The sequence below is a fragment of the Vollenhovia emeryi genome, unplaced genomic scaffold (assembly GCF_000949405.1).
Source record: "Vollenhovia emeryi isolate VEMERY1.0 unplaced genomic scaffold, V.emery_V1.0 DF939148.1, whole genome shotgun sequence".
NCBI classification, from domain to species: Eukaryota; Metazoa; Arthropoda; class Insecta; order Hymenoptera; family Formicidae; genus Vollenhovia; species Vollenhovia emeryi.
In genome coordinates, this window is record NW_011967218.1 from 420,521 (window position 1) to 438,864 (window position 18,344).

At 46.5% G+C, this 18,344-nt stretch overlaps 1 protein-coding gene across 1 annotated transcript in view; it reads left to right on the top strand.

Annotated features, from left to right (window-relative positions):
* The first annotated feature begins 4,702 nt into the window (after positions 1 to 4,702).
* The window catches only part of LOC105565979 (sodium/potassium/calcium exchanger Nckx30C-like), a 36,208-nt gene continuing 22,566 nt past the window's right edge, over positions 4,703 to 18,344 (top strand). The window contains exon 1 of the mRNA XM_012019614.1: positions 4,703 to 4,940. Coding sequence (XP_011875004.1) covers positions 4,703 to 4,940 — 238 coding nt within the window. The remainder of the gene's footprint in view (positions 4,941 to 18,344) is intronic.

An 18,344-nucleotide genomic window follows, 5' to 3' on the forward strand; every position in this document is an offset into this window, starting at 1 on the left:
CAAAGTAATTACAGTAATCGTAGAACGGTATCGTATTATCATATTATCGGTATTGTATACGATCGATATTCGTGTAACACATCTTTCACAGGCAAAGAGGCCCGTGGATAACTTACACGTGAAATGCGGCGTACGAGTACATTACCTCGCGTAATTATCTCTATAATTATCTCTCTCGGTAAATCGTTTACCACTCGGTAAATCGTTTATCGTTCGTTAGCGCTCGCAAAGCGCTGTCGATCTCCAAAGGTGGCGCAGAGTTACATGGGATTTAATAATCCCAGATTTAATAATAGATACGCCGCATAATCTCCTTTAAATATTTGAGTGCTAATCCCGCGAAAGTTGTCGCAGAGAGCCGCGGTGTCGGCGCCCGACAATTCCGCCATAATTTCTGCGGCTACACGCCGCGCCGTCTCGAAATTCAAATCGGGCACCGCAGGCGCCTCTGGTAATTAGAAAGTTCATTACCCTGACAACAGAGTGACAACGGCAGAAATCCGTATCTCTGCTGTCGCAGCTCGGCGACTCTGTGAGGTTCCCCCCCTCTCTCTCTCTCTCTTTCTCTTCGCTCTCTCGCCGCTTTAGACTTGCATCTATCAGCATTCATATCATTGGCAGGTATATCCGTCATTGATGGCGAAGCCCACACGCATTGCCCGCTAGAAAAGAGCCCTACGTCCTACATCGTACGACAGCGACTCGCTCGCAGATAACAATGTCACTTGTTAGTTAAAATACAGAGCGTTGTAAACAATAAGCAAGGCGGCGAATACTTCGTATTCGCGGGGAAATGACAGTCTTTCATTTCTTTTGGGACGCAACGTCCTACCTTCTTCGCGTCAATCTCTGTCATTTGGTCGCGTTGCAGGCGGGTCTTGACCGTTTTAGATTGAACGTCGGGATATCTCTCAAACAGGGTTATCACATTTCAAATTATGGCAAGGCCGCCCGATTCGATTACGCATTATGAGATTTCGCGAAGCGCCGTCAAAATCACACAATATATTCCGGGCGCGGGACATGTCTGTAATATCGTTATCGGTTAACGCAATTTTCGCGTAACATCTTCGTCGCGTAGGACACCACGAGCTACCATCAGGTTCATTCTTTAATGAAATTACGACCGGGCGAAACTCTTTTCCTCCAAGGATAATAGATTCACAAGTATTTCCGCACTCGATATTACGATATGCGCGAATATAAGCACGGTATTCGCTGAGAACAGTTTCATTTTAATTGAAAATTAATAACTTGACGCGTTTCTGCCTACACTCTAAAAAAATATCTTACTAACGCAGGTGGAGTTCAGGTTCGCAACAAAAATTTATCGCTATTTTGCGTATCTGTTGGAAAATTGTTTGTAGCCTGCAAACCTTATAGCGGCAACATTCTAGCAAGCCTAATACACGAGGAAGAAGAAGACTAAGCATTAATCATTCGCGTTGGATAAAAATGAATTTCGGTACCATAGCTAGAACAATCTTTGTAAGGAATATAACTGTTTATGTACCACAATCAAACGTTATAATGGATGGGTAATCGCAGACAGACTTTCTTCCTAACATTCGCTAACAGTTGAGATAGAACTTCTGTTTCTGCCACTTAAAGCGATTAAATGCAAAACATGTACGATTGCGCAGCATTGGCTAATCATTTATACATCTCAGCTGTTGTTCGCACCTAGAAAATTATTGCTGCGGTTGCAAGATCATTTTTGTTTTGTCAGTGCAACGAATCTGTCCAGCGAGATCTAAATTTCACCGGAAGAACGTTCCCCGGAATACGCTCTCGCCAAATCTTGTACGTCCGCGCGTCATAACTCGTTTCATTCGTTACAATAGTTAACGTATCGCGCTGTCAGTGGCGGAGGGCCTATTCCGTAAAACGTTAACAAGTCGCGACATGCGACGACCGCGACTGGCACAACGTCGTCCCGAGTAATGTCATTATTTCGCCGCGCCGTGGAAGTTATTACGGGACGCGATTTACTAATGCGCGTCGAACGTCATCCCCCGGATTTATCGCGCCGTCGTCGCTCCGCTGGAAATTCCGTCGGAAAAGTTGCAGCCGCACCTGAGGGAGAAAGATAATTGGAAAACATCCGTGGCATTTCACGATGAACCCGGACGGACGACGATACGTACGGTCCGACCTCACGTCATTGTTCCGCGCGTGCATTGTCGATACCGTTTCTAATATACTACTCGCGCCAAGTAATGTCTATGCAAACGACGAGCGAATCCGCCGGGGACGGGGGAATATAGGCTTATCATTTTTCATCCTCCTGCGAAAGAAGTAACGCGAATGACGCCCCCCCCCGTTGCCGATAACAATGACGACCGCGGTAAGCCAGGCGTGTGATCCAATTAAATAACGGAAATATCAGGAGCCGAAATTAACTCTTTCAGCTCTAAGCGGTTTATAAAGCGACACTCCCGCGCCTCGATTGTACGTTTAGCTTATGAATGGGAAATCTAATTGCAACCCCGCCTTCTGCGAAATAACCGAGGCCACTTTATTCATGAATAAGTAAGCCGAGGCGGTTGTAATGTGTTATCACTTGGCCTAAGTACACAGCCACGTGATGCTTAAATATTGCGGTGGCATTTGTTACCGCGCGAACCGAAAATGTTAATTACGTTCCGGCCGCACGACACCGTCCGTGGTTACTAAGCACGAGTTTTAATCCTGGCAATCTTCTCTGTTTACACGAACAAATTTATATCCCGGAGAACGCTAAGGTTGTAACGTTATAACGTTCCCGATTAGAAACAGGTGTAATTACTTCTGATCGAGACTTAGGCCAACGGCACGCGATACTATTTTTTTTCTACTGGACTGCTTACGAGAGCCAATCAGGATCATCTGATCTAAAACTCTGCATCCTTATTGGATTTCGCAAGCAATCCAGTGGGAAAAATAGTCCCAACCATAGTGTAACTAGTAGGCCCACTCTCTGTCGGCCCAGAACTGATCTTTGCGGTCCCGATCACGTGGTATTCCGCCATGTTTTCGGTGCAAATCCACCAGCGTATGTGTGTGTACGTACACCCGGCGTTATTAATGCCTAGCCATCTGAAGTTGCACGCAGATCGAGGCATTTTTGATAAGCGTGCGACTTCCCAACTCTTCGTGCTTCACGACTATGGAAACAGCGAATCAGCATTGCCGGTTTCAATGTCATGATACACGAAGAGTTAGAAAGTCGCACGCTTTTCAAAAGCACCTCGATCCGCGTGCAACTTCAGACGGCTAGGCATTAATGCCATGTGTACATACATACGTATGTGTGTGTGTGTGTACTCGTCAAACTACACCACCGCACATACAACTTTTCTCTCATTGGCCGCACCAACAAAATGTCGGATGCGCAGAAGGGATCGACGCAAAACGAAACAAATGCCGGAGTGGACCACTAGTTAGACTATGGTCCCAGCTACGTTAATCGACACGAGAATGAATCGGAACAAAGGAAAGTGCACGGTGATCGAGAATTGCGCGAAATGATGAGTGCAGAATATAAGTGCGAAAGTCATTCAGAATTCTCCATGGATGTCTGCTCTTCCAATCGAAGACAATGGAACTGTAGAACAATGTTATTACGTAGCACACCACCGAATTTCCCTCGCTGTAGAGAGAGAGCCGGATGCAACCCCCGCATGGACATTTCTAAAAATAAAAGGCATTTCCGTCCCTACCCGTGTCGAACAATTGCGCTCGAGCTACATCCCCCTCAGAGCAGTAGTAACCATTATTTGGTATTGCGCCTCGAGTGACGTGCACAAACGCGCGACGCGACGGCGATCATGAAACCGTAGTACAAGGGTGCGTTTCCACTGAGCGCGTTACGCGCGTAGACATGATACATAGACTGCGCAGTTTGGCTGCAGAAGCGTACAAACTTTAGAAAGAGACAACATACTTGGGACCTTATTCTCTCTCCGTCTATCTGTCTGGAGTGGTGCAAAAATTCAATATGGCTACTGTGCTTATCCTTTAACCTCTATCATCCCCTACTCTTCTGTTACCCCCCACTACTTCTACTAGACAAAGATGAGGTACAACCCCACACCAGTTATCTCGTTCTAAAGTTTGTACATGTTTTCGCACGGGTGAAGTAGGGAACGCGCAGTCTATTCTTACTGTGTCTATAGCTACGAATTATGCTCGACAATCCAATGAGCGAGCAGTTTTTGTGGAAAGGTAACCGAGTTTCGGTTGTACGCTGTACGCTCATTGGATTATCACCCTACTAGTAGGCCCACTCCGTATTTCGTTTGGTTTCGCGTCGATCTCTTCTGCGCATCCGTCATTTTTTTGGTCCAACCGATGATACAATTGTTGTATGTGTGGCAGTGTGGTACTCTGATGAGTACAGTACGGTGCATTAACTCGGTTCAGGTAACAATTAGGGCTGGGCAAAAATTACTTAGTTATTTAAACATAGATGCTCTTTTACAATACGACCCAAAGCAAATTAATGCACCGCACTGTGCGTACACACACGCGCGCGCGCGCTGTTGGATTTGGACCAAAGACATGGCGCGATACCGCGTGATCGGGACCGAAAAGATGAAAGGACAGAGGGTGGACGTACCAGTTATGCTACAGCGAGACCTTGGGAGACTGAACGCCGAAATGGCTGGTTGGTTGTGTGTTCCAGCAGCATCCGAACGCGATCAACAATAGCGAGACGAGCATGGGCGGCGCGTCGGGTGCGTGCGGAAGCATCCCGGCGCCCGGGGAGGCCGGATGCAGCAGCAGGGTCGGCAGCAGCAGCGGCGTCGGCGGCGGCAGCGGCGGTGGCACCGGCTCCGGACAGGGCTGCGAGCAGGCTCACGGGGGCACGTCCTCTCACCCCTCGCGGGACAGCCACGCCAAGTTCCGGCACGGCCTGCTGCAGCTTATGATCCACACGATCGATCCGCTCCACGACGGTCAGTCCCGCGCCGGTATATCAACTCCACACTCTATCACTCTCGCTTGCGGCTTGCGCTTTTCTGTTAGCACGAGTTACTTCGTTTCTCTAGTGCCTGCTCTATGTGTCGTTTTCTCTATACATGTCGCACGCGTTCGCTTTCCGCGCCTCTCACGCCCGCGTGCGCTTATCGCTACGCTCCAGCGTGCCGCGGGTATCGAGCGCTCGACGTTCTGCCGATATCACGCTCGGTCGCAGGGCTCTTGATAGAAACGGATGTCGCGCGATTTCGCCGTAACTCCGCAAGTCTGGTCCGCACGATTAAGCCGATACGGAGAACGCTGCTCTTGATAGCACTTGCAAGATAGATTCATGCATTTTTCATGAGCTTCGGTGTTTCGAAAAAAATGTGGACTCGTCGTATCGGGGAAGATACGCGTACACTTTTGCACGGGGGGGAGTTTTTTTCTTCCTCACTCGAAGCAACGAGATGTGCTACTTGGCAAAATAAATGAACGTTAAACTAAATGAACCAATTATTAAAAAAAACATGAGACCAAATTGAAGTGGTAGCAACGCGGTACGCGCAGAAACTTCAGCGGCGATAACAAAGTTTCCGCGGAATTTCAAAATGAATATTAATAAATGCTCGATCGGGGCCAATTAAGAATCTCCCGGAGCAGCGGGGCGACGCGAAGCGCGGCCCGGCGAAATTTTTCGGGCTGGCAACGCAATTTCGTCGACGACTTAACGAGGTTTCCGATCATCGCTACGACCATTAATTAGCGTAGATAACAGCTGTTGTTGTCCGTGACGTAATTACAACATGAAATTTCAAGCGCAATCGATCTATTAGCTGTCGCAGAAAACTGCATAAACGGAATCGCGTCATCTTGGAGAGCACAGTCGCATAATTGCAACGCCACTCGATAACTGTTTTATTTGTTGCATGTTTGCGCAATTGATCGTCGCGACGCTTTTGCGATAGCGGTGCCCGCAGGCAAGCTGAACCCACCCGGCCTTCGGAAGCTCGTACCGCCGACGTGTCTCCGAGACAAGTCGCAGAATTCCCGACAGCCCGACGGATAAAGTGTTTTTAAATGTAGAACTGTGCGAGCGTTTAATAAAAAGAACCCCGCGGCTTTACGCAGCAGACAGGCGGACTAATACATACGCGTGCTCAAGGCTTTAATCTCTTCGGGAATTCTACCGCGCTGAATAAAATCTCACTCTCGTAACTCGAACGCCGTAAATTTCAAATGGCATAGTACCCCGCGGCTAATAAACTCGGCTAATAAGTTGGCGATTTGTTGTACGGTAAACAAGCAATAATTTAGAAGCCTAACGAATTATGCCCGGGTGAAAATGGCGACACTTCAATTCTACGTTATTATCGGAACGTGCAATTTGGATCGTGTATCGCTCAAAGAAATATCTTACTAACGCAGGTAAAGTTGTAGGTTCGCAACAAAAATTTGTCGCTATTTTGCGCATCTGTTGGAAAATTGTTCGTAGCCTGCAAAATTTATAGCAGCAACGTTCTAGCAATACCTTCTGGAAAGTCAAGGTGTCGTGACCAAACAGTAAAAAGAATTTTTAGACGACGTTATGCAAGATCTTTTTTTCCATCATTGTTAGATAAGAATTTCTCTGTGCCGAATGAAAGTGTGACGTAATATTTTAATAATTTTTGCACAATTTTCGTCGGCGCGAAAACCGAAGAGCACCGCGTCCCCTCCGATCCAGAGAAATCTGTCCACTTGTTTTGACCGTGTGAAAGACGACAAGTCGAGGCCGGCTTGACACCCAAGCGGAAAGAATCACGCGGAAGCGCATTACTTGGGGAGCTTCTTTGCAGATTCGTTCTAGCCGCGTATTGTCGGGTCGAAACTTAGGCAGCATCGCTCGTTCATTGATGTCGCAACCGACGTCTGAAATGTGCGTGAAATAAGGACGGTGCCCACATTTTCAGAAGGTGCATGTCGACTGGACAGCAACGGTTTCATGAATGACAAACGTAGCTGTGATGTAGATAGTATACGAGTATAACCTTGCTATATCGAGAGCTTGTTTGTCAGAGATCTACAGCATGCATGTCATATCGATTGCGATGGTAAAAAGCTCTTAACGCACGCTGCACGCTACACTTATTTCTCTGTATTCCTCGATTTTTTTTCCCCCATATATTTATAGAGTCCAAGAGGACACGGCTATCGATTAATGAATAATATTTTATATCAAGTTATCCTCTTACTGATAAATACGCGAGGATTTAGCGACGCCGGTGCATCTATGCGCGCTATGCGAGCTCGATAAAAACCTCCTCGTGCCGGAATTTTGTATCGAGCGCCCCTAGAGCTTGATTGGTTTAAATTTTCACTGTGTTCGGAATACGTCCAAAAATAGTTATCGATGACGAACGTGATCGCTGGGTCGTGCCTCAGGCTATAGCCGGCCGTTAATAAATAATTCGGTGGAGATTGGAAGCGCGTAGGAAGTCAATGCCATGATACTTTCCGTCCTAAATTATTAGCGCTATCGTCCGTTAACCGTTCGCAAACGTTTAGCGCACACATTACGCTCAATTATGTTCTTCGCGGCGTTAATTCGAATATTCTCGTGATTGGCATTTAAACGTCTCGTTTCGCTCGCGTGTCAGCGGTAAATCGGACTCTCGATTCATTTTCCGCGCTAAAAGTCCCGCCAAACGGGCTCGTGTTTGCCGACTGAAAAATACGCTTGCACACTTGCCAAGCGCGCTCTCATTTGTTCTTAAAAATAAATATTCTCACACATCTAATCCGCTTCCACGTCCGTGCCCGAATAGTTTATAACCAGGGTTGAGAACATTACTTTATAAAAGTATCTAGTTACAGTTTGTTTGTTTTTTTTCGCTAAAAATGTAACTAGTTACAGTTACAGGTTACCATTTCTGAAAAGTAACGCGTTACAGTTACAGTTATTTAATAAGTAACGAATCGTTGCTTTGCAGCTACTTTCTTGAAATGAAAATAAAAATATCAAATCTGCATTTGAATGGTAAAGCGCCGATAAAGACGTTTATGCGTAAGTGCAAGACCTAATGCGATCTGTGGAGGTTTAAGATACACACGTATATAAAGTAACTGTTAATGTAACTATTAGATTAGTTACTAGTTATCGAAAAAATGTAACTGAATTGAGTTACAGTTGCAGATGGAGAGAAAGTAACAAAGTTAAGTTTAGAGTCACCAAAAAAGTAACTGTAACTTCGTTACAAGTAACGGATTACTTTCCAACCCTGTTTATAACTACACACTCTTAGAAATTCAGGAACGTTCATGAATACAAAGTGTTTATTTTATTCACACGGTATTTCAATTTAGCCATTTAGGGCCAGTTTTACAAACGTCGGTTAACTGCTAACCGAAGGTTAACTGATCCTCTGTCTCTTCTTACAGACCAAGATAGAAAAAGATAGGGCGTTGACTGAACTCTGGTTAACAGTTAACCAACGTTTGTAAAATTGGCCCTTACAATCGAAAAAAAACTGGTGAGGGAAAAGAAGGCTAATGCGAGCCAAACGCAGGTATTCGTGCAAAAATGTCCATTATGAATTTGTAAATTGATCATCAAACGTTCCGACCCATTTTCGGGTCATCCTCAGTGAGACTAAGAACAAAGAATTATAAAAGGTGTTGCATAAATGTAACAAATATAAAAAATATAAAAACTTAAAACTTAGATTAATCATAGACACAGATATGTTCGACGCTTAAATACGAATCTGTCATCTCGAGTTGTCATCTGACATGTTCGCACGAGTCTCCAAATGGCGAAAGTCACAATCGAAAGAATCGCAACCGAAGAAATTCCGCCGAAAAAGTCCTAGACAACGAACTTACCTTGAGCTTGTAACGTGAATTTTGATTAATCGCCACGTTAAGCCTTTCAATTGAAACGCGGGGGGCATAAATTACAACAATTGCGCCATACAGTAAATCAATAAGGATTCCATCTGACATGTCAGAAATGAAGCCTGGGCTCACTTGTTTTCAATTATCGCCTGATATACGATCTCGAATCACCGCCACGAGCGGATTCCACACATCCTTGCACCTGAGATCCCCGGATTATTAAATTGACGATTGTTCCGCGAATACTGAACAATCGCGCTCGGTATTTCCGATTAACACGTCGAGCTGCGATTAAACAAGCCGGCACAGTGACGGGACAGAGTAAAATCTCATTTTACTCGGGGGGAAAACGTCGGATATGTGGGAAAGGATAACAAGGCGCGCTCTCAATCGCCGATATATCAGCGCGATCAGGACGTCGGAGGATTAAGTGCGCGCGATACGACGCGTGAAAGCACCGCGCTTGGTTCCAGTCGGTGGGGGCTGGAGAACAAATGCGAGTCCATTCCGTGATATTTCTCCCTTGTTCGCGGCCACCCGTGTGCATTTATAGATCGAAGCGCGCACGGAAGGGAGACGGGCAGCATTATTTTACCGTAGCCCCCGCAGTCACGGTCGCCGCACACGCGGCGCGCATTAACAAAAGCAGCGCGGAGAAAACGCGAGATAACGTTACCATTTTCTAAACGGCCCGGCTTACCGGACTGGCTCCAATTCCTCGTTCGTCCCGCGCAGGAAATGCCGTCGCTGCGCGCGGCGATGAGTCTTGGGCCCCGCTTTTCCGGATGAAATCTCGCGCATCAATCTTGCACGATAAGCAGATAATGAATAAAACAAGACACGAGCGAGCGATGCGTGCATCAACAATTGCGCGAAAAAGAGAGAGAGAGAGAGGGAGACGTGGGAAAATCTTCGCAGAATGCGGCTTTAAAGCCGACATGCGATGTATCATTTAATTCCGATTATTGCTGCTAATTCTGACGGCGACCGTTAAGGGGATGTGGGGAGTGACTCTGCACCCTTTGCACTTTTTGCATCTAGAACTATCAATTCGTGAAAACATGTGTGTAATACACAAATTATGAGGCTTGCGCGTACAGATCAAAAGTGTTCCACTATTCGGACTAAATGAGAGAACAACGTGGTATCATTGAAATTAGGTTTAAAAGCCTGAAAAGAAATCTATTCACTAAAATAAGTTATAGATTACCTAACCTATAACTTATTTTAGTTATAGATTACCTAACCTATAACTTATTTAAGTAAACAGATTTCTTTTTAGGCTTCTAAACTTAATTTCAACGATACCACGCTGTTTTCTCATTTAGTCCGAATGGTGGAACACTGTCGGTCTGTACAGAGAAGCCACATGATTTGTATATTACACAAATGTTTTCACGAATTGGCAGTTGTAGGAGCAAAAGGTGCAAAAAGTGTAGTCACTCCAGCATTCCCTTAATAGTCTCGCGCGCGTTATCCAAGGCGTCGAGTCGCCGAACCGCCGAATATCCCCGAGCAAAGGTGAGCGCGAGATCCTCGAAGAAAAACGACCTTGCCGTCGACGACAAACGATTCTCCCCGTTACGTCCGCGTACGCGCCATTAATACGGATCGGCTCAAAAGTAAGGACAGCTCGCATTTATTTCGGCGGCGCACGGTAGGACAAAACGCGGCGGTGACAGGCTTGCAGCGCGCGCGAAAGGGCGCTGTCTAATTGATGGTCACCCTTTTCCTCGCGGTGGCGCGTGACCTGACCCATTTTGCGCCGCGCGGCCGTCTTCGGCTTACACGGTTACGTACACACGCGGTCGACGAAATCAATCCTACGAGGTTGCCGGGTTAGCTCGTGGATTAAGATCTCTATCGGCCGCGCGCGAGAGCACCCTGTACTTAATTTAGCGGTTAACAAACGCCGTCGCGTCAATTCGTTTCGAGCTGGGTGGATGCGCGGTCGTTTCCAAGGATAAGCAGCGCGCTTATCCGATTAGATAGATCCGATAATCCGGGAGCGCCGAAAACGGTCCCGGGGAGGAAAAGATTCCCGGCGCGATGACACGTTTCGGGGAAAGTTCGTCCTCCCGCGGTTTTAGCGAAAGTGTTGCTCGACAGCAACGAGTCTGAACGCTACTGAGGGGCCAATTATCGGGAATTGTCGCTAAAGAGATTGCATGTCGCTGAGAGCAACGTAACGCGACAGTTGCGATTGTGATACGACTGCGGAATTTCGTATCGCGATTTATCCGACACGACAATGAATGTTAGCGATATTTGAATGTGGCGGGAAATATCGGCACGATCGGGCGATGGAGAGTCGACCTATCGTGCAGAGAGGATACAACCCGAGTCGAAATTTTGGTACTATTTTGACACTTTTAAGGATAATTTACACCTACTTAGCTGATCTATACACCTACGTAGACCAGCAATAACCCAGGTAGCCAGCTGACGTCACTCAGGAGCTAAAGTAAATTTTTAGAATTAAAGATTCAAGGGAGGAGCAAAAAACATAACGCCATCAAAGTAGGTTCCCAGGTAGCCAGCTGACGTCACTTGTCATTTTGACGTCAAAATGACATTTCTGACGGCATCCGACGTCAAAATGACAAGTGACGTCAGCTGGCTACCTGGGAACCTACTTTGATGGCGTTATGTTTTTTTTGCTCCTCCCTTGAATCTTAAATTCTAAAAATTTACTTTAGCTCCTACTTAAAAGGACCTACTTCAACGCTAAATTGGCAAAAGTAGAAATTCCCGACACCATCAGTTTTAAAGTAGGAGTAAATTTTGTACTTGCAGTTCGACCCCTTTTACTGTCTTAGGTCCTGCTGTATAATAGAATTAAAGGGCCAAAATTTCGACCCGGTAATTACACGCCGAGCAATTCCGCCTTACGCCAGTAAGTCGCGGATCTCAATAAGTCACCCTCGATATCTCGCTTTTTCCCCGCGATAATTGCTTTTCGTGCCTGTTACGTGTATATCACGTTTTTCGTTACCATCGCATTTTCGCCGAACAAAACGCTATTTTCGAAGAGTCAGTTTTAAACGTGCCACTCCTAATCCTTACAGATTACGGAAGAACGAAGCGTCATGACAATTTTCCGCGTCGTTTAAAAAAGCGTACGGCGATCTTCGGAAAAGCCGTAGTTTGTTAAAACGATGTATCATGTTTACCGTAAATTTCCTCCTTTTTCCGCGAAAATCGCCAGGCGTTTTTCGCTCCAGCTCGTAATGTCCGCGCTAGTTCGCGAGTTACATATTCGCCATGAGATAAAAAACAAAGCGCGGGACCAACGTTGACGTGAGAACGTTCGGATTATATCGCGCGAAGCGATGGCTGCGGCCGTTCGGCTCGGCAGCATGTTAATTCTCAGCATCGATCTCTCCCGAGCCGCCGAGGGTGTCCGAAAACGAAATGGAAGTCCGTATATTTGCTCGCCCCCCTCCGCCCCCCCCCTCTCTCTCTCTCTCTCTCTCTCTCTCTCTCTCTCTCTCTCTCTCTCTCTCTATGATAGCATTGACTCTTTCGCGATATTTTACAGAAGAAATTATCACGGAAATATGATCTCGACGGGCGTAATCGAGGGCTAAAAAGGGTTACGATAGCCCTTATACATAAATTTACAAAACGTAATGGCTGAACTTTTGCATTATCATTCGGCGCCTCCTTTGCCGCGACTGGCCCACCTCGTCCACGATGTTACGGTTGGCTCGTATCGCTCGAAAATACGGTACGTAATATCCCAAGTGATGCCTGCTCGATTTCCCGTTGGAGTGACACACTCGAACGTGTACGTGTCTCGTGTCGCTCGAATCCGCGCCGGCCATCTAATCCCACGATATAGCAACTCGGTCAAACTTTATATCGATTGTAGGATTTGAGCTCCGGCGATGTGTCCGGGTGGACAGATGTGGACGGGATAGCGTCGTATAAAACTGTAATTGGTGCTACTTAGGCCGCGTAGAACCTTTTGTACATAATTGACAGATCTCCCCCTAAGACAATCGTCTCTCCTCGTTGAGCGCTAGGGAATTCGATTGGTTGCACCAGTGCGCACTAAGCCTCGTTTCCAGGCAATTGTTATGTTTAAAGATCATCTTAAATACCGCTTGCAAGATTTCTTGTCCAGAAAAATGGCCCGTACAACGTTTACGCGCGTCATTTTTTGGACTAAATACTCTCTGAACGTGTATTTAAGACAAAGTTAAATATAAGAACTGACTATAAACGAGCCTCGGTGTGCACTCGGCGCGCACTAGTGCGAGCAACCGGAGAGAGATTCGCTATACATTTCAAGATACAAATCTCCTCTGCGGAGAGACGGGAGACGCGTTCGTTCCGACAATGCACGCCAATCTCTTAAGAATCGCACAACTTCCGACAAAATGCGAGAAAGGTTATTATATAGATACTCGGTCGTCCGCGCGGAAATAACGCGATAGAGTCCCGCGCGCTCCATACATGCCGCTCTTTTCTTTCCGCCTACATATCCGTCGTCGAGGCGTCGCGAGGCGCTCGCGACGGAAGCACGTCATTAATCTGGATAGCGTGGGAAACGTTCAATACGGCCGTTTGAAAAGCGCACGTACACCGGCCCCGTCCTCGGCGAGGAAACAGTGAATCCCCGCTTCTCCGCCGCGCGTAATAGACACCCCGCGTGTAAATCCACGATTCCGCTCGCATCCCTCGCGGGATCCAGCCACCCTCGCGGCCGCGCGGGCGGGACGGGGGGAGGAAAGGCGCGAGAAGAGGGAAGCGCGGGAGATGCGTTTCGCCGGCGGTTGCGGCGCGGCGCGGCGCGGCGCGGCGGCGCCGTCGCTCGGCGGTTGGCTTGGAATAAATTTGCGGGTCGCGTTTTGAGTATATCCTGAGCGGTGGTGAGTGGCGAGTGGCGAGTGTGTATCGGGACCCTGACCTAGAAACCAACGCGTATCGATCGTAACTAGCGAATCCACACTTGGGGCTCGCCTTCCTTTTCCCTTCCTTTAACTCCGACGCTTTAACGTCATCCAGACACCACTCGAGATAATGCCGACGACGGCGACCAAGGACCCGGGCTGTTTCTACAGCGCTCTCGGGCCCGCTGTTATTTGTGCACCGTTGCGCCTCGAATTTCCCTTCTTTCTTTTCAAATCTTGTCGAGAGAAAAAAAAGATGTCCGCACACTCTCATTGTTCGCGGCTCGCGCTCGCGAGTTTCCAGTCAACGTAAGAGAATGCGGCGTCGTTTTAATTGATTAATACAATTAAACAAACAAGGCGGTAGAATTAATACGTTGATACATTATTTAAACATTATTATAAATTGTTTACTCGTTGCTCGCGACGCGTTTAACAATTTTTCGTTAGGTACCGTTGTTTTATCACTTTTTATCGTTAACTCGCGTCGCAATGCGGTACTGCAGCGTTGAAATATTTTTAGATTATTAGCATACTCCTCTAAAAGAAAGTCGCTCACCGCGATTGATGATGAGGGTAAACGAAGGGATGGGCGCGGTCAAAGTGTAACCAACTTCTTTTCCCGAGCACCGGAATCTCTGTTAACAAGAAACTAATCTAAGAGCTTAAACAGCTCCCGCCGGAGATTATGAGCCGTGAATTAATATCTAACCGTGACAATTAATAGGTGTATCTGACTCGTGAGAAGTCTTGTAGTCGCAGAGATTGGCACGGAAGGGGACGAGAGATGATACGTAAAAGATATAACCATTCATATTCTATTCTCACGACAGCAGAGAAAATAGCCGCGTTTCAAACGCTCGACTTGCATCAGGCGTAGCATCGGAGAAGCGTAAATATCAGAGGAAAAGTCCCCTATTATGAGACAGACTTCTAATACGAGACAGCAGGGTTTTCGCTAAATTAATAGGCATCATCTGTTGGTTCCACCGTGAATTTATTGCCCTTGGAGTGAAATCTGTTTAGTGCACAATTGATTGTTAGATCGTGGGATCGTTGCGAAAAATGATTTGCGATTGAACCTGAAAATCTATTATCTCACATTAGAATCCTATCTCGTGACAGAAGGCTTTTCCCCTAGTATTCCTCTGCCGATACATTCTCAGGACTTGCAAAATCAAGGCGAATCCAGACGAGAGAGGCGCGAGCAAGTGTTGCGCTGTGAAAAAAAAAATTATATTAAATTCATGCTATGTTTACATTCAGCTTTGCATTGCTATATCAACGAATCGCAAGGTGAAAGCCGTCCACCCGATGGCTCTCCTAGCACATAACGTCTCTAGAAATGGTAAAGTTGTACAGAACTTATTGTCAGTTCGTATAGCACTTGACAATTACATTAGTAGGTCACAGATGTATCAACCTATTTGTTAAACTTTATTACTTCGTTTTGTTACGATTGGTATGATATTATCCGCTTTATTCTGCGCTGTATAGCCGTCAAATTATTTATCATCAGATTACACATACATGCGAGCGATATCTCGCATAAGCATTGTACGCACAATCTTCCACGCACTCGTTCGAATCGTATTACCGGCTATTCCCCGGCGTCGTGTGCGATATATAATAATTAATTTTATATATGTATAATATAATAGTTGTAATAATTAATCTTTCAGCGTCGAGATCGTCCCTTTCACAAAGTTGAATTATTAATAGTATCTTTCGTTTGTCAAAGGGAATAATTTATCAGAAAATTCATATAAAAGCTCAATCGAGCAGATTCGTCTCTTTAATTCGTGTGGGCATTAACGCAAGGCTTTCACATATACTCTTGATGAAACATTCATACGTATTATTGGACGATATAAAATTCGCGGCGGGGAAAAATCAACAAGCATATGGCGTATTTTTTTTTTACACACGGCTGACGTCTCACGAGACAACCGGCGCACTTTGTGGCCGAAAGTCGGCGGGATCTGCGGTGGTTTCTGTGTATCCCTGCGGTTTCTGGCCGAAGGCGGCGTGCGAGTACGAGCAATCAATCACGCTGGGTTTTGCATTAGAATTACCTAGCACCCACGCCTTAATCGCTTACACGCGAGGCAGTATTCGATACCAGCCGACAACGAAAGGCCCCGGTTAACAGAATCGATCGACCTTAGTCGAAATGTTTGGCAAAAGAAGCGCGGCATCGATTTTGCTGAGAGCTGACGGGGCGCATCAAAATGACGAGAGAGAGAGAGAGGGGGGGAGGAGGAGAGACAGGGAGAGACAGGAAAAGACAGGGAGAGACAGGGAAAGAGAGGGAGAGAGAGAGAGAGAGAGGGTGAGACAGGGAGAGACAGGTTGAGAGAAGGTGAGAGAGGGTGAGACAGGGAAAGACAGGGAGAGACAAGGAGAGACAGGGAGAAACAGGAAGAGACAGGAAGAGACAGGGTGAAATAGGGAGAGACAGGTTGAGAGAAGGTGAGAGGGTGAGCCAGGGAAAGACAGGGAGAGACGGAGGGGGGAGTAAGGCTGTAACAGGAGGTACAATCTTCAAGTACGCTTCAGGACAATCGCGATAGTTGATAAAATGTTTCTTCCTTGGCCACGTAATCGCGGTACACACAATCTTGTTCCATTATAATAAAACTTGCGCTACTTTTTTATCTCATTTTCGATAATGTTTCGATTTCAATTTTCTCGTTTGCGTGGAAGGTATCGGCCCACAAAGTGGCAAGAGCAAATGGATAGAGCAAGTCACTCCAAGTCAGGTTTAATTTTCTGTATAATTCGCTAAACGGGGCCGGATGACAGCGGGGAACTCGTTATCCCCGGTATTACCACGTGACCATTTTGAATTTAAAACGAGATCACCCCGAGATGAGCTATTGAAATCGGACGGGAACGAGTTATTGAAACCTGCGCCGTCTCTATAAGGAATTAAGACACCGTTTCTGATCGACTTGTTCGGTGCTTTCAGGGATTTAACGGTCCTTGATTTAGGTGACTCTCTATGCAACCTGAGCCCTGAACTTCTAATCAATCTGTGCATTATTGAACCTCCTTCGAAGACGAGGTGTATTAAGATAAATTAGAGGATTATATAAGAGACATATGTAGTGAGAATCTTTCGGTCACTAACCGTACGTGCAAATGATATTGAATAATATAAATTCCTTCAATCAACTGTTTAATATAAGTTTGTGCGTAAATAATTAAAAATGCGTTTCTTCTGCGATCAAAATTTGAAATAACATTTTTTAACACGATAAAATAGTCAAGGTTAATAATTGATAAAAGTTGACTCTAGTCTCAATTAGACCAAGAGACTCGATCGTTGATTGATATCCAACTTGAATCGACCCACAGCTGAGCCCTCTTAGAGCCCTCTTTTTCTATACGCCCGAGTGACATTGCGCTCGATTCGGCGACTCGACAAATACGAAAGCGTGTCACCTGTTAACATAGTGGCTGTTATTCCGCCACGCGGGGAGAACAGGACACCCCTTGTTAGCCTTCCGCGCGCCCGTAGTCTTTAACTATGCACGAATTTTCCCTGCTGTCGGACAACCGTAGGAAACATTTCCGACGAGCGCGTCGCAAACTTTGGCGCGTTACTCGATGTCACTTTTCTGCTTCTCGACAGCCGACGCTTTTAATTGTTTATAAAGCGAGAGAGGCCCCTGGCAGCCTGAGTAAACGCGGCTTGATTGAGTTTTGTGGGTTAACAGGCAGTGCCCTGACTGCCCTGTCGAGCCCGCTCCCATATCACGCCCGACCTACGAACCTACCAACTCTCCGATTCTCTATGTTATACACACTCCCGAGCGAGACTTTCCTCCATTTCGAAACTAGTAATCGACTGTGAGCTTAACAGATTGAGACACGACAGCTAACCGACCTCATCCTCGCTCTCGCTCTCTCTCTCTCTCTTTCTCTCATCGCCATTTCTTCTGACCCATCCCTCTCCCCCCTCGACCCGCTTCCTCTTTCTGGCTTAGCATCTCGCTCCGGGCAGCCTCGGGGTCGATACCTACTATCGCACTCTACTTTCCAGCCCCGGGCTCTTCGCCTTTCTTTTCTCGCCTCGTTCCCACCTCTTCGGGGATGAAGGCCACTTACTCGAGCTTTTTCTCTTTGACCTACTGCCGGCATCGGCACGCAGATCCGCGATCCCTTGGCACGAAGCACGATAAGCGGTGAGTTAGGTAGACCTTTTTAAGCTCGATTCACGCCACGGACAGAGCAATGATCATGGCTTCAGTCAGTCCACCAGATCGTATCGCGTCGCAATCGATTTCGAATCAACCCTCAAGTCTTTGATCCCGCAACGGTTTGTTTATCAAAAGTATAATCGCGATATGACGTTGCTCACGCGAAGTGACCTTTCGCTATCGCGCCCGTATCTTTTTGCAAACCCGCAGAAACGCTAAACCGTAAATGGTTGAAAAGTGATATCATTTTTTGTAACAAAGCCTTACATCCGAAACGGCTCTGCGAGCCTGCAACATCTATACACGCACCGCGGATATTTTTTATCGCTATCGCGCAATTATATTCTCTCTTTTTTTTTTTTAATTTTTACCGGAAGCGCCGTGTACGATTGGACCCGCGTTATATGCATCGCGGGGAGATCCA